This window comes from Paramisgurnus dabryanus, chromosome 1 (genome assembly GCF_030506205.2).
Source record: "Paramisgurnus dabryanus chromosome 1, PD_genome_1.1, whole genome shotgun sequence".
Lineage (NCBI taxonomy): Eukaryota > Metazoa > Chordata > Actinopteri > Cypriniformes > Cobitidae > Paramisgurnus > Paramisgurnus dabryanus.
In genome coordinates, this window is record NC_133337.1 from 19,210,822 (window position 1) to 19,225,186 (window position 14,365).

At 37.6% G+C, this 14,365-nt stretch overlaps 1 protein-coding gene across 2 annotated transcripts in view; it reads right to left on the reverse strand.

The window, feature by feature from the left end:
* Positions 1 to 150: 150 nt before the first annotated feature.
* pde3a (phosphodiesterase 3A, cGMP-inhibited) overlaps positions 151 to 14,365 on the reverse strand; it is a 76,871-nt gene continuing 62,656 nt past the window's right edge. For both annotated transcript variants that reach the window (XM_065273353.2, XM_065273352.2), the window contains exons 7-16: positions 13,106 to 13,179; positions 12,756 to 12,898; positions 12,099 to 12,236; positions 11,432 to 11,543; positions 11,155 to 11,268; positions 10,864 to 11,063; positions 10,345 to 10,548; positions 10,101 to 10,262; positions 6,947 to 7,202; positions 151 to 6,853 (exon numbers count right to left, since the gene is read on the reverse strand). In XM_065273353.2, coding sequence (XP_065129425.1) covers positions 6,447 to 6,853; positions 6,947 to 7,202; positions 10,101 to 10,262; positions 10,345 to 10,548; positions 10,864 to 11,063; positions 11,155 to 11,268; positions 11,432 to 11,543; positions 12,099 to 12,236; positions 12,756 to 12,898; positions 13,106 to 13,179 — 1,810 coding nt within the window. In that variant the 3' untranslated portion in view covers positions 151 to 6,446. The remainder of the gene's footprint in view (positions 6,854 to 6,946; positions 7,203 to 10,100; positions 10,263 to 10,344; positions 10,549 to 10,863; positions 11,064 to 11,154; positions 11,269 to 11,431; positions 11,544 to 12,098; positions 12,237 to 12,755; positions 12,899 to 13,105; positions 13,180 to 14,365) is intronic.

The following is a 14,365-nucleotide window of genomic DNA, read 5'->3' on the forward strand; positions in this document are numbered from 1 at the left end:
GAACCAAAAAAGGTTCTTCTATGGCAGTGTGTCTAATTTAAAAGGAATCTGACCTTTTTCGACCTTCAACAAACCTTTGTCAAGTTAAAAAAAACGTTCTGATCAGATTTGGTAAAAAAAGAAATAAATAAGGAAGCCAGACACATTCAATACCACAGTAATTCACTCGTATTATTAAACTGTATTCACATTACAACATCCACAATGTTCATCTTGTGACAGATTCTAATAATCTCAATATATATATTTTCTGTATGTTACATTATACCAAGAGGCACTTCCAGTAAGCCTGGCAATAGAGGAGCTACAGTATAGTGTCTAAATTACAAAACAGTAAAAATAAATAATGTTTATCTAAAAGACTTCAGTTGTCATTTTCATCTTTTCCGTCCCTTTTTTTTTTGGCATTGTTTCTGTCTCGTTTCATGTTTAAACTGTACACAATATTGTTTTGTTTGTTTTTTTGTACAAAATGGAACAACAATCAGCATTTAACTGAATATTTCACTTTACGAATACTGGTGATTGACACAGTTCCCCGTTCTATATGTATTGCTACATGTGTTAAGTGCAAGATACAAGTGAGAAGAAAAATAATTATTTCGTCAGTGAAGTGCCAACTATATAAAAAAGTACAAGTCCGGTATCTCTTTATCAGAGAGGAGTAAAGCTTGTTTGGTTCCCAAGGTGAATGAAACGAGTGCCCCGATGAACACAGCTATCAAACGCCTACAGCTGAAGACAAAAGAACAGAAAATACAAAGGAAATATATATAATACAAATCTTAGATGAGGTGAAACCTTGTGCCCACATCCCCTTGAAACTGACGTGCAAGTCAAACAGACTATAGTGTGAAAGTAAATGAAAACCTTGGATGAATGAATCGGGCACATCACAATGTACTTTACACTTCACCATAATGCATTTCTAGAAAACCCTTCAGGTTTCTCAGATGAACTGTACGCACTGTAATGTATTTAGGTATGAGATATATAAGAAACAGACAGAATTAGTGAAGTGTGAAGTATATAATGTTATTTAAATGTGAGGCTTGTGTCACTCATACTGATTTGAGACGTTATCGTAACGGGATCAGAAAAATATCAGAGTGCACGTATGGAGCGACCAATGAGAGTCACAGTGGAGGATAGAGAAACTGCTGCCATGACAACATACAGTACACACAATCACATACACATCCAATAATCACACAAAGCAGAAAATCAATATTCCTGTGCCTTAATCAATTTATTAAAGAAAGAATCATGGGCTAATTCTACAGTGAAGGTCTCTCTGAGTAATTGAATACAGAAGTGTGAAGGTGATGAGTAAAACTCAATAACACTACACTCATCAGTGACCTTTCACCCTACAAGTAATCGAATGTCTCAACTGCTTCATAGTTATCACTAAATAGTAACATAAGTTGTGCTAAAGTTGAAAAGTAATCTCAGAGACTGTTTCCCGAAGTACTTTAGCTCAGTGGTTCTCAATTCCAGTCCTCGGCTCCCCCCACCCTTAATGTTTTAGATATCTCCTTATATGAAACAACTGATTTCACTCATTAGGCTCCTTAATTAACACAATATTAACTGAATCAGGTGTTTTATTTATGGAGACATCTAAAATGTTCTGGGAGGGGGGCCCGAGGACTGGAATTGAGAACCACTGCTTTAGATCATATAGTGAAATTAGGTTTTTCCCACTCTAAAAACAAACGGTGCTATATAGCACCAAAAGTGGTTCTTTGCTCGTAATCATAGAAGAACCATTTTTAGTGCCATATACCACAGGTGAAGCACCTGTGTAGAACCATATACTGCTTTGTAGAACCATATGTGGTGCTATAGTGGTGCTATATGGCCCCTATATGGTTCTACACAGGTGCTACACAGGTGCTTCACCGGTGCTATATGGCACTAAAAATGGTTCTTCTATGGTTACGATCCAAAGCAACAGTTTTGGTGCTATATAGCACCGTTTGTTTTTTTAGAGTGTATAGAGTAGGATTTGATTATATGGATAATAGAAACATTTGTATATGACTCATAGGACGGGGAGTCCAATGCAATCTCAATTATATGTAGGGGTGCGCGGGGCAAAAACTAACGCGGGGTTAGTTGTAACACGGACTGATTACATTGTTGCACAAGGTTGAGCATTTTGTTTTTCCGGTATTTTTTTCATGCTGCCAAAAGACGATCTCCCGCAAATTATTGGAAATTTATAATGGTTTTCCAGAGAGTTATTGATGAATGAGTGTTTTGGTGGCATGTAAGTACATTTTTTCATCATATGTTTTTTTTTCTAAGTTGGGTGTGTAAGATACCAAATCCAATGCTTTGTAATAGATATTAATATCTATTAATCAGTGTCTTGTTGACTAAAACATAGCATCGTCTTGAAATATGTCTGCAGCTCTTAGCAACTTTTTTGGTGGGATTGAAAATATTCTGACCCAGCGGGGTTAATTGTAACGCTGTGTTACAACTAACCCCTCTCACTTACTATATGAAAACCGCTAACGTTAGCATAATTCTTGCTGTTGTTTTAAATAGACTACACACAAATGATTGCTGGCTGCCAACAAAATAAATTTGCCTGTCTTATCAAAAATTGTGTGTCAATTTTATTTTTGTTCATAACTTTAATATTGATTGAATAAGATTACGTCAAAGATTGAAATCATAATGAAATAAATGGCTAAAATCTGACATTGATGCTCATTATCCCAGAATTTGACATTTTTATCCATTTATATTTGAACTATTGTTAGAAAAGGTGAATGAATACAATGTGGATAGCTGTCTATTATAGACAGATATATAAACAATATCCACTTCAAGTATATGTCACGGCTAGTCCGTGTCATGTTTTGTTTGTGTCTCCGATTACGTCACCTGGACAATTCACGGACTGATTCCTCATCACACCTGTTCCTTGTTAAGTGTTGTGTATTTATACTGCTGTCTGTTTCACACCTGTGACCGGATTATTGTCATTGATAACCTGTCTGTTTCCTGTGTTAATGTTCCTGTGTTCCTGCATTCACCAAGTCTGCCTTCGTGTTTTTATTATTAAATGTTATTTATTTTGAACCTTGCGTTTGCGTCCTGTCCTTACAACCCTGTCGTGACAGTATATAGACAAAATAGTATTGAAATATTTGCCTGCAAACTTAATTTTTAGCAAGTGTTACAACTAACCTGTTTAGCCTGTTACAATTAACCCACCCTATGGGGTAAGTTGTAACGTTTGCACTTCTGTCATGTTTTGCGTAATTATCCAAGAATGGTAAGTAATAGAAACAAACTTCAAATGTTCATTTGTAGCAGAGATGTGTGTGTTGCTTGTTTAAAAATATAATTAATCAAACTCAAATACTTTTTGAATGATTGAGGCAAAACCAAAAAGTGTTAGGTTGTGCCCCACTCTCCCCTAGTTTACGAGGTAATTTGACTTTATTTGCACGACTACGTTTGTACATTTCTGTTCAATTTGCTTTCGCCTCAGTGATGTAAGGGTGGGATTTCATTATTATTTTTTTATGATAATCGTATTTTAAAATTGCTACTCACTATGTTTCTGTATGATTCACTGTATTTCTATGAATGTATATGAATTAACCAACAAGGGCTAATTCAAGATCGGGCTGGGGAGTCTATATCCGGTTGTTAAGTCATGATGTAAGGAATAAGTTTCCAGCTCCAAGCCATCACATTTAAACAGCCATTTATGAGCACTATTTATTCATAGCACACATTTAAGCGAAAATATTATAAACTCGCGTGTAAAACGGCGGTCTCAGGCTCCCAGAATCAAAGACAGCAATAAATTTATGAATCATAAAAACCCTCCACGTCCATAAATCCATGTCTGGTCATCTCGGATTTTGTTATGGGGATAAAAATTAGAATCGGGTGTTTTTTTGATAGTTTTTCATTATGATACAAGTGTATTATAGCTGTGATTTTTTTGTTATTTTCTCTGTGAGAGGTTGGACCCGGAAGCGGCGCCTGACGTCAGACTTAACAACCAGATAGAATGGCGAATAAGAAACAGAGTCATAAATGACATTATCCAGCAAAAGACTGCAAAAGACAATTTTTTTTCCTCTTTAAAATACCATGGATCGCCCCCCGTATTTTCAGTAATGTGTACTTAGAAAATAATCAGGTTCGATTACATTTTGAAGAGCATGACTTTAATAAACCTCCTTCATGTGACGTGTGGTCTATAAAACAGTTAATAATGTTTCTGAAATAGCATATTATATTCTGGCTATAGGGTTACAAATCTATGGCCTGATGTCTTTTGCAAATGTGGCCATGTAGTAGCAATAGAGGTAAAATACTGGTAAAACACATTCATACCGCATTTCCACACAACCACATACACAATAGCTTGGCTCTTGCATTCTCTTCCCACCACTGAGATCAGTTACTCGTTGGCTCGCACTAAACAACGGTGTTACACATTTGGGGGAAGTTCAAGAATGGTTTTAAAGTTATATTTGGCACACACAGTTCAGCTGTGTGAGATTACACAGCAACAAAATAGAGAAAGTGCATTGAAAACGCTACCAATCTACAGATAGGGTCAGTATTGCTTAAATAATTAGCTGAACTACATTGCACCACCATGCCTGAAAATATTAAGGCTTAGACTGGATCGCGATTGGAGGGGACATTTTTTAAAGATGAATGCTGACATGACCGGTCACCTCCTACCTAGGCATTTTTAATTGGCTCTCCTTCAAAGTGATGATACGGAGACCCAAGGCATCGGACTCGGGCTGATTACGAGGTGATTAAGCCTGCAGAAGTATTTCATCTCGCCAGCCTCTGACTAAACTACCATCACAAGCAAACAGCCTCTTTCAACACATCAAAGGCGAGAGCGGACAGCCGTGTCGACTGGTGCCCGTATCTCATGTGCGGCACATGGCGTTCGGGTTCGCCATGTGAGAGGGACGGCGTTCGCGCCTCATCCGTTTGGGCTGAGGGCGTGAGGAGCTTGCACCCCATCTGCACGACTGCGGCAGTTCTACTGAAGCATTGCTACTGCCTTGTTCAGACCGAGAACATGCGACTGCAGGGAATTTGGATGCTGGAGGCTCTCTGAAAGCCTACAGGCCAGGCGCTCCAGCCCGTGCCTTTGATCATCGAAATTTGCCGAAGCAGTTTACTAAGAAGCTTAAATGTAAATGTAGGAACAGAGGCTTGGAGAGCGAGAGTGAGAGAGGGGGGGAGAGAGAGATAGTACAAAAACATTTGTTAGGTACATTATAACGGATGTTATGGGTACATGTCAAGAAGGATGAAATAATGTACTATTGCATGCCTCTTCACTACATAAAAATGGTCAGGCAATACACTTAAATTAAACTAAAGTAACAGTGATGTGTGTGTATAGTTATATATATAGATAGCAAATCACTTTGATTTGTAAAACAATGATTGGACTATTATGTTAAAAAAGGCCTTTGATGTTTTTTCGAAATTACAAGTTAAAAAAGAATCAAAGATTCCCTTTTTCTTTTTGTCACAAACCAAGATTCAAAAGATTATAAAGTTGCAAGAAAGTCGGTAAAAACCAATGACCTCCTTTTAAAGTTATCAGTTGAACAGTCTGATCCTGAGAAACAGAAAATCTCAGTCCGTGGATGAATGGAATGCAATTGGAGAAACAAAATGTTCAGGTGAGGGGAGAGAATGATGGGTTTTTGATTTGATGCCTTCAGAAAAAGTACAAAGACATTTGCAGCATGGACGTTGTGGCACGTGACCTTGAAGAGTTGCACAATGAGCCTCTTAAAAAGTAAAGAAGGGGAATGGCAGGACAATAGAAAGGAATGTAGTGTTATGAATGTGGTTTGTCTTCAAAAATGCATGCTGTTTCCGAACGTTTCTTCACGTTCATTGCGGATGTGTGAAATGCCCTCTAGGAGACTATCACGTGAGCAAACGAGAATCATGATGGATCATTTCTTGTTCTCCAAGTCAATGCTACGTTCCTCAGAATGAGGAGGACGGTCAAGCCTGCAAAACTTGTGTGGTCGCAGGTCATTGGGACCCCTGTCATAGTTTGGGGGGTGTTGGTTCTTTATTAAGGTGCAGCTGAGAGTATCGCAAAGAGGAACTTGTAGAAACCATGACTGACCGATGCATTGTTGATAAAAATATAGGAAACCTCTAAAACACCAGAGAAAGTCCTGGCAACTTCTTCAATGTCTACTTTGTTGGAGGCGCACTGTATATCCTTCCACTTTTATTAAAAACTCTTCATCTGTTGAGTCCCAAACCACCCCACCCTGTTTCCTTTAGGCACATGTTCCCCAAGCATCTACAGTGTTGTGTCTAAGTGATGTGCTGGCAACCATTTCTTAGGAGTTTTGCTCGCCAATAAAAGTTTTAAGACAATGTTCTGTTCTTAAAATGGCGAGTCATTCATTCTGGTTCTTCGTCTGTGTTTCTTCATTTGTTTCCTCCTGTTTTCCCATTAGATGTTGTACAGTTGCTGAGTCTGAATTCACTCCCTTTACAAACTCAGCATCTGCTTCTTCCACCTGTCCTTCATTTTCATGTGTCTCTTCAGGTAAAGGACTTTCCTCCTCTTCCGGCTCCTCCTCATGTTCCACCTCCTGGTCATTTATTGGCTCCTCCTTGCTCCCTGGCTCCTCCTCTTCTTCATCGATTGGCTCAGGGGTGTTACTGAGGCATGTGGATCCCTCCTCTTCTGTTTGGCATTGAGACTCTTCAGCAATAACCTTCTTCCACATTTCATGGTTCTCAAGCAGGTGGTGGGTGATCTGGCAGAAAACTTTTCGTCGTTTCTTGGGTGCTGGTTTCTCTGTGATTAACACAGTAAACATAAAACAATTTATTTACCTTAAAAAGTATTGTAGCTGTTCTTTAACAACAGTAGGAATAAATCTGAACTCACCGGACAGTTCGGAGCTGGTGGAGGAATCTTCCTCCGGTGTGTCCTCATCCTCTTCATCAGTCTCTTCTTCAGCATCCTCACCCTCTTTGGGAATGGGGTCGACCCAGTGCCCGGGCATGAGGGCAGCAGAGTCGTAAGAGCTGCACAGGGGACCTACAATGTGTGTGATGAAGGACTCCTGAAGTTTGGCCAGCTGGGGTGCTGAGCGATCCATAAAGGGACTGATGGGAAGACCCAGGCTGGACTCTTCATCACCCTAAAAGTCCAGAATCAACAGAAAACACTATAAAATATAAAGCACTAATAAAGTATTTTTACTGATATAAATACTACATTACACTCCCTCGACCCCATGAGATTGTAATGTACTTTAATGGAGAATAATGAATATACAGTGGGGGTGTTCTTAAATTTAAAAAAGGCTTTTGACACTATTGAGGATGGCTTATTAATGCAAAAAATTGAAAGATATTGAATGAGAGGAATAGCTTTATCCTGGTTTAAAAGTTACATTGATGATAGATATCAATATGTAGAAAAAAAACTATGTTATATCAGATCTAATGAAAGTCACTTGTGGTGTTCCACAAGGCTCTGTGTTAGGTCCCGAATTGTTTGTACTGTATACTATATAAATTATATTTGTAAAGTGTCTAAATTATTAAAAATGGTTTTGTTTTCTGATAAAACAAATCTATATTGTTCAGTGAAAAATCTGGAACAGCTTATGAATACAGTAGATATTGTAATGAAGCTAAAATTAGGATTAATAAAGAGGAAATTAAAAGAGCATATGAAAATACATTTTTAGGTGTTATAATAGATAATAAATTATGTTGGAAATCACATATTAGTAATGTTAAAGGAAAATGTCAAAATCAATTGCAATATTAAATAGAACAACACATATTTTGAATGACAAATCATTATATTTCATTAATATATCATTAAATTACAGGCTTTAGAATTTATTGATTAGGTGGATATTTTTATACTGCACAGGTAATGTACAAGGTATATAATAATTTACTTCCAAATTGTATCCAGAGGCTGTTCACAATAAGAGAAAGTCAGTATAAATAACGAGGATTATGTATGTTTAATAAAATAAGGGCAAAAACTAATATAAAAAGTAGAAGTATATCTGCCAAAGGGGTAAACGTATGGAATAATTGTGACGAGGATAAAAATGTGAACATCGCTTTGTAAATTCAAGAAAATGTTTAAAAAGATTAAAAAAAATATATAAGTTAATATGAAATATCAAAGTATGTAATATTTAAACTATTGTATTATAATAAGAAATGTGTATTTCCAAATTATAAATGTATATATATATATATATATATATATATATATATATATATATATATATGGGATATTCTCAGAAAAATCATATGCAAGTGTTCATCATTTTAAAAGACTTGTTTATGAGCATTATTCAGTTATAATAAATAAATTGTGTAAACAATCAGAAAAAGTGTCAGACATGAAAAAATGCTCAGTGTATCTTAATGCATTGACAACGTCATGTCCACACATAGATAGATAAAGAGATGATGGCAGGTGACATCAGCAGAATCATGATGGGATGTTTGGGAGTCTAATCTACTACGTTTCAGTCTAGCTGCATCGCATGACATCTATAAAATTCATCCAAAAAGAAATAAAAACAAAAAATGCTTCAGATAGCACTGATCAGATCTGCAAAATCCTGCAGACAAATCCAGACTTTATAATTATGTATCTCTGCTAAATGGTTATTATATACTCATCCCTACTTAACTAACCCGATGATATTTCTGTAGTATTTACTCATCTCGCTGAAGAGCCAACTCAATGCTCAGGACACAGAGTCACACACTTGATTGGATTTTTCCAGTTCAGGAGAGGAACACACTTTACAGACATTCTAGCGCTGTAAAACTAGGTCAACCTTCCTGCGGACGATGGGGGAAAAATAACCAGCCGCACCGGTTCTGGTTTTATACACATCAGATTACGGTATTACAATCCGTTGTGATCAGTAATTGGATGGCGGACCTTATAGTGCGCTGGAAACTTATGCTTCACGGTAGCTGGAAATTAACAATGAGAACCGGATAACAACGGGCAAGGTCTCATGTTGCCATAGCAACCGCGCAGGCGATGACGTCAGAGGGCAGTATTGTATGTGTGCCGTGTTCTGTCAGGTGCTACTCTGGAGAAATGAATCATTCACGAAACGAAACGGGAAGGGAAAAAAACAGCTCCTTTGAAGCAGATAATTCCTGTTCTCTTTTGAAATGCTCTGAATATGGCCAGGGGTGGTCAGATGATGCTTTGTAGCTCGGTGACGAGGTCCTGACACAACTGGGTCATCTTCACTCCGTGTTCCTCACAATAATAGACGAGGTGCTTTATGCCTCATCGCTGGCATCCAAACAAGCCAATCGATCGAATGTGTACGGTTACAGCGAGCACTGCTATATCATTTTCAATGGCTGATAAATTGACTATTTGAATTTTGGTGATGCGGATATAGTATATACGTAACACCAAATAATCTCCAATTGTGACTTACTAAAAACCCAATATTTTTTCTACATAAAATTTTCTTACATAGTGTAAATACATGTCAAATATTACTGAGAGAGAACTAACCTGGCATATTGTGAAGCTTAAAAATAATTCAGAACAGCATGCAACCCCATTACCATTCAGTCACAACAAAACCAGAAATGTTTACAGTTTACTGTATTTCACGCTTGTATCCAGAAAAACTTTCTCTGCACAGTGTGTCTGAGTGACAGTAAACTTTTCCTTCTTTTAGTCGGGTAATGTTTTGACTGCCACCGTCCTGATCTCATTACAGCTGTTAGCGTGTCACCAATGGCGGCGCTTGGGGAGGATGCAGCTGGTTGCCAGGCAACAGCGTATCCATGCCATCCTCTTCAACCACTCAATGTGAATGATACAGAGTTGGTGTGAGGTTACTTATCCGTTGGATCACCTCTATAATAGACACTATTACTACAAATTCTCAACGCTGTTGCCAGGCACTTCACTTACTTAATCACCGCAAAAGCCCCCTGTCTGTTTCAGACGAGGATGTGCTTGAAAAGCATCACTTCAAACATACAATGACAGAGCAGATGCTCTTCTTTGTACGGACCTGCTCGTAAAACTCGTTCACAATGCCCTCCGTCCACCGCAGATGAAGTTCTTTGCTTTTCAAGGGTCCGTTTATGTCCGCTAGCTTAATGCACATCTGACACACCAGGAGTCGGTCGTTCTCATTAGTCCAATCGATACCTGAGCAACCGTCATCTCCTACCTGGCAAAACAATAAAACGCACATTCAACATTTTCACAATGCGTTCTTATCCTTAGACTGAGCTATCATCAGACGTGCTTACCTTGGCATTAAATTCAGCCAGGAAGTCAAAGTGCTTCTTCAGATCGGTAGCGAGAATGGCCTCGATGACCAGAAAGCGAAAACGCTTGAAATCCATGTGATCCAGGCTGACCAAGAAATTGTACTCGGGCCGTGACATGAAGAGATTCCAGGCGGAGGCGGCGTGATGGTTCTCCAACACTGAGCGATCGTTATAAAGCACAGCCTTTAAAGACACACAAAATATTTCAATTTTACTTGTAGATTTATTACAAGACCCAGGAACGTTGTGATCATAATCAAAAGCATACTGTAATTCAACATCACATTGCATCCAGTGATGCACAAGTTACGTGCAATATTACATCTAATGCATCTAATAACTAAGACTTTCATGCAATGTCTCATTTACTTTACCTTACGAAGTGACTTGCTTAAGTGCTTGATCTTAATGTGATTAAACCACATATTTCGAACCTGTGTCAAGTACCATACACATTTCTTAATCTAATAATGCTTAATACATTGTGACGTCTGCTACCTGTGGAGCGCTGGTGGCCACCAGGAAGGCATTGGTCCGCCCAGGGTGGTCGTAATCATGCATGGCCGCAGCTACATATAGAGCCATGAGTTCAAGGGCAGGGATGAGTCCAGACAAACAGCCGTAGCCCACCTCCTCTACAGGATACGTCTTGGACATCAGGTAGTTTGTGTGGCCATGAGCGAGGCCGCTGTCACAGTCTAAAGACACACAAGAAGGTTTTTTATCATACATACTGTACATACATTTTAAAGAATTCAAGATTTTGATTCACTTTAGTGTAAATCTCACCCGAATCACTGCATGATCCCTGGATGCGGGTCAGGGTGGGTAAACCAGGCACAGGCTGGGTAGAGAGATACCAAACTGCGTGGAGGACGTCTGTTGCGTGAATCCTGTTATGATCTACACAGAAAGAGAAGAATTGATGTTGTATACTTCCACTAGAGGGAGATACAAAACATTTATTGTTGAATGTTATCTATACACACATACAGTACATCTAACTGTAGTAAGTCTTTCTCAGCATTACATGTGTAGATGAACTAATATTTAATATTTTTCTCACATGGGATGTCCCTGTATCCATTCTCCAAAGCGTGGAAATAATTCATGAACTCTCTCACTGGAATCTTGAATGTTTCGAACAGTCCTGTATCAACAAACAGTCGGTAGGACACCTGTAACAGAGGAAATGGTTTTAGATTTGATAAATATTTTGACTACAAGGGAGTATATGCTAATGTAAATAGATGTGTTTATTATATGCTTTTATACAGATCGGTAAAAAGTCTTATACTGCTAATAAAAGTGCTTGTTTTCATAATTTCCTGTAGCCATTTTTCAATATAAATAAGTGTAGTATTTGGTATGTTTTTGCTTTAATAACAGTGGCATTCTGGCATAGACTCTACAAATCTCGATGGTTCAGGTTAGACCAGCACAATCTGAATGGTTCATTAAGCATTGTGTGTACTTCAAAGAAAGCAATGTTTAAAATGTTTATTGTCATCAATTTGCCATTGTTTAAGAAATAAAATAATAAACACAAAAAAATTCTAAATCTCAAAAAACCCATGTTATTTAAGATCTTTGGCCTCTAGTCTTTATGCAGACATTATCAGATTGGTTAGTACCACATATACAGTACCTTACAAATATTTCAGTACAGTACTGTAGGTCTACATGAATGTGGTGTCTTTGCTTATGAGCACCACTAGATGTCAGTGTCTCACCTGGCTTAGAATGCAGCCACATTTGCCATCGGTTTTCTCCACCAGACTGAAGATGGGGAAGTTCCAGTTGTTGATTTGGTTCATGAGGGGTTCGAGTCCCTCCATCACAAGGGGGTCCGGAGCCAGAATGGGTTTATCCTGCAGCAATAATTATTTCAAATCATGCAATCACATTTCAAGCTAATGCATAGACTCAATGGGTCTCATTCACTAAGCATGTGTACGTACAAATTTGTTCGTAAAATGTGCGTACGGACGTTTTAACTTACAAATCATGATTCAACAAAAACTACTTTTAAAAAAACATACATACATAAGAACCCTATAATATATATCCGTGTTATATATATATTATATATTTTTTTCCTTGTTCATGATTATTGCGTACGTGTGGTCTAAGTTGTTCTTACGTTTTTGCATACATTTAAAATAAATTTTAGTACGAAAGTTTTTGTTGAATCATGATATGTAAGTTATAATGTCCATACGCACATTTTACGAACAAATTTGTACATAGGCAGGCTTAGTGAAAGAGACCCATTGTTTATCCAATTGAACTGTGAAGTGGATAAAACATCTGCCAAATGCAGTTGATTGTCTTTCACCTTTTACTTTTAGTCACACTGCCTAAATATAATAAAAAAAAAAATTGTTTACCTCTGGTGGTATAAGCGTGGACGGGGCATTGAAGAGTTTCCTGCGACCTTCCTCGTCTTCATCATTCTGTGCAAAGTTGCTGGTGTCACTGTGGTTGGTCTCATAGGTGATGTCATAGTCTGATAATATTATCACTGCTTCATCTGAAAGGTTTTTAATTATATTTAATATTTAACAGCTCATCATCAGACCGATGGGTGAACGTATAACTTTTCACATTAATTCATAAATTTAATCCAGCAGTAACATGTCAGATCACAACAGCAAAATGTTCAATAACTGAAATGCATCTAAATGCTAATTGCAAGAGAGAGAGAGAGAGAGAGAGAGAGAGAGGAGAGAAGCTTCACCTGACTGTTGGGGTCTTTCTCCACCATCTATTGATCCATCACTATGTCTCAGCTTACTGTACGGTCTACCACAGCTGCACAAAACAACATCCAGACATTTCACATCCATCGATCACATGTAAAAACATTTATTATTATAATCTGTTTAAGGAAACGGCTGCTTAGACATTTCATTTAATGCATATTTTAATATTTTGCATCGTAATTGAGCGGTGTCCTCTTCGGGTGACTAAACCCGTGATGATATCCGCTGCATGAGCTCTGGACTGAACACTGTCACTGTTGTTTAGTTTAGCAGGTCCAGACAGAACCCAATCAAACTGTCTTTCTGTGACCAGCATTCATTACAGGCCAAGAGACCGATGACTTTTTCTCACTGTCAGGACATCGGTGAGTGAAACCGAGAGACAGCCAAAAAAGAGGAGCCAGCGAGTGTAACAGAGATGCGAGCGTTCACATTGTTCGGTTAATATTTAAACACAATGCTGGTAATTTTTCACAGCTAATGAATCAGTGGTTGTTTAGTAACCAGATGTAATGGGCTGAACCAGCAGTCGCTCTTGTAGAACATCATTAAGCGTTGTTCACATCAGACAGCAACCCTGCAGTTTTAGCTTTAGGAGGAATTGTGATCAAAATGAATATTAACTCATTTTCTACTATTAAAATGACTGATTTGCAGCTCTGCAAATTTCTGTATTCGTCAGTCACAAAATGTGAGAGAGTTTCTCTGCGTCACACCCTTTAAATTAATGTAAAAGGGACTTTTTAGTGGCAAAAAGCACAACTTTTTTGGGCAATTTAATGAAAGGTTTGGCACATAATTTTATTGCTAAACCAGCTGTAGTTAAACATGGTATTTGAGACAGCTGTTTCACATTTCACAAGCAATGAATTTAAAACAAATTATATATTTTTTTATAAAAATAATTATTAAAGAGTGACACAAAATTGTTATGCAAATTGGAAATGTGTAACACTAAAATGATACATTATGAATTTTATTATACAGTACTGGTATTCTGTAGGTGCAACTACTGTACTACAGTACAATAAATATTTCAATTTCACAATGCTTTGGTAAAACTTTACAATAAGTTTATTTAGTTATTTTACATATGAAGAGTTTTTTGTTGCAAAACAAGATAACTCCGTTTTTTTATTTTTCAGAAATCTTGTTTATTGGTTGTGGCTCCCAATTAATATCAATTCAACTGCAGGTGGTTTGTTTTGATTTAAACCTTCATAACTTGATAAAGT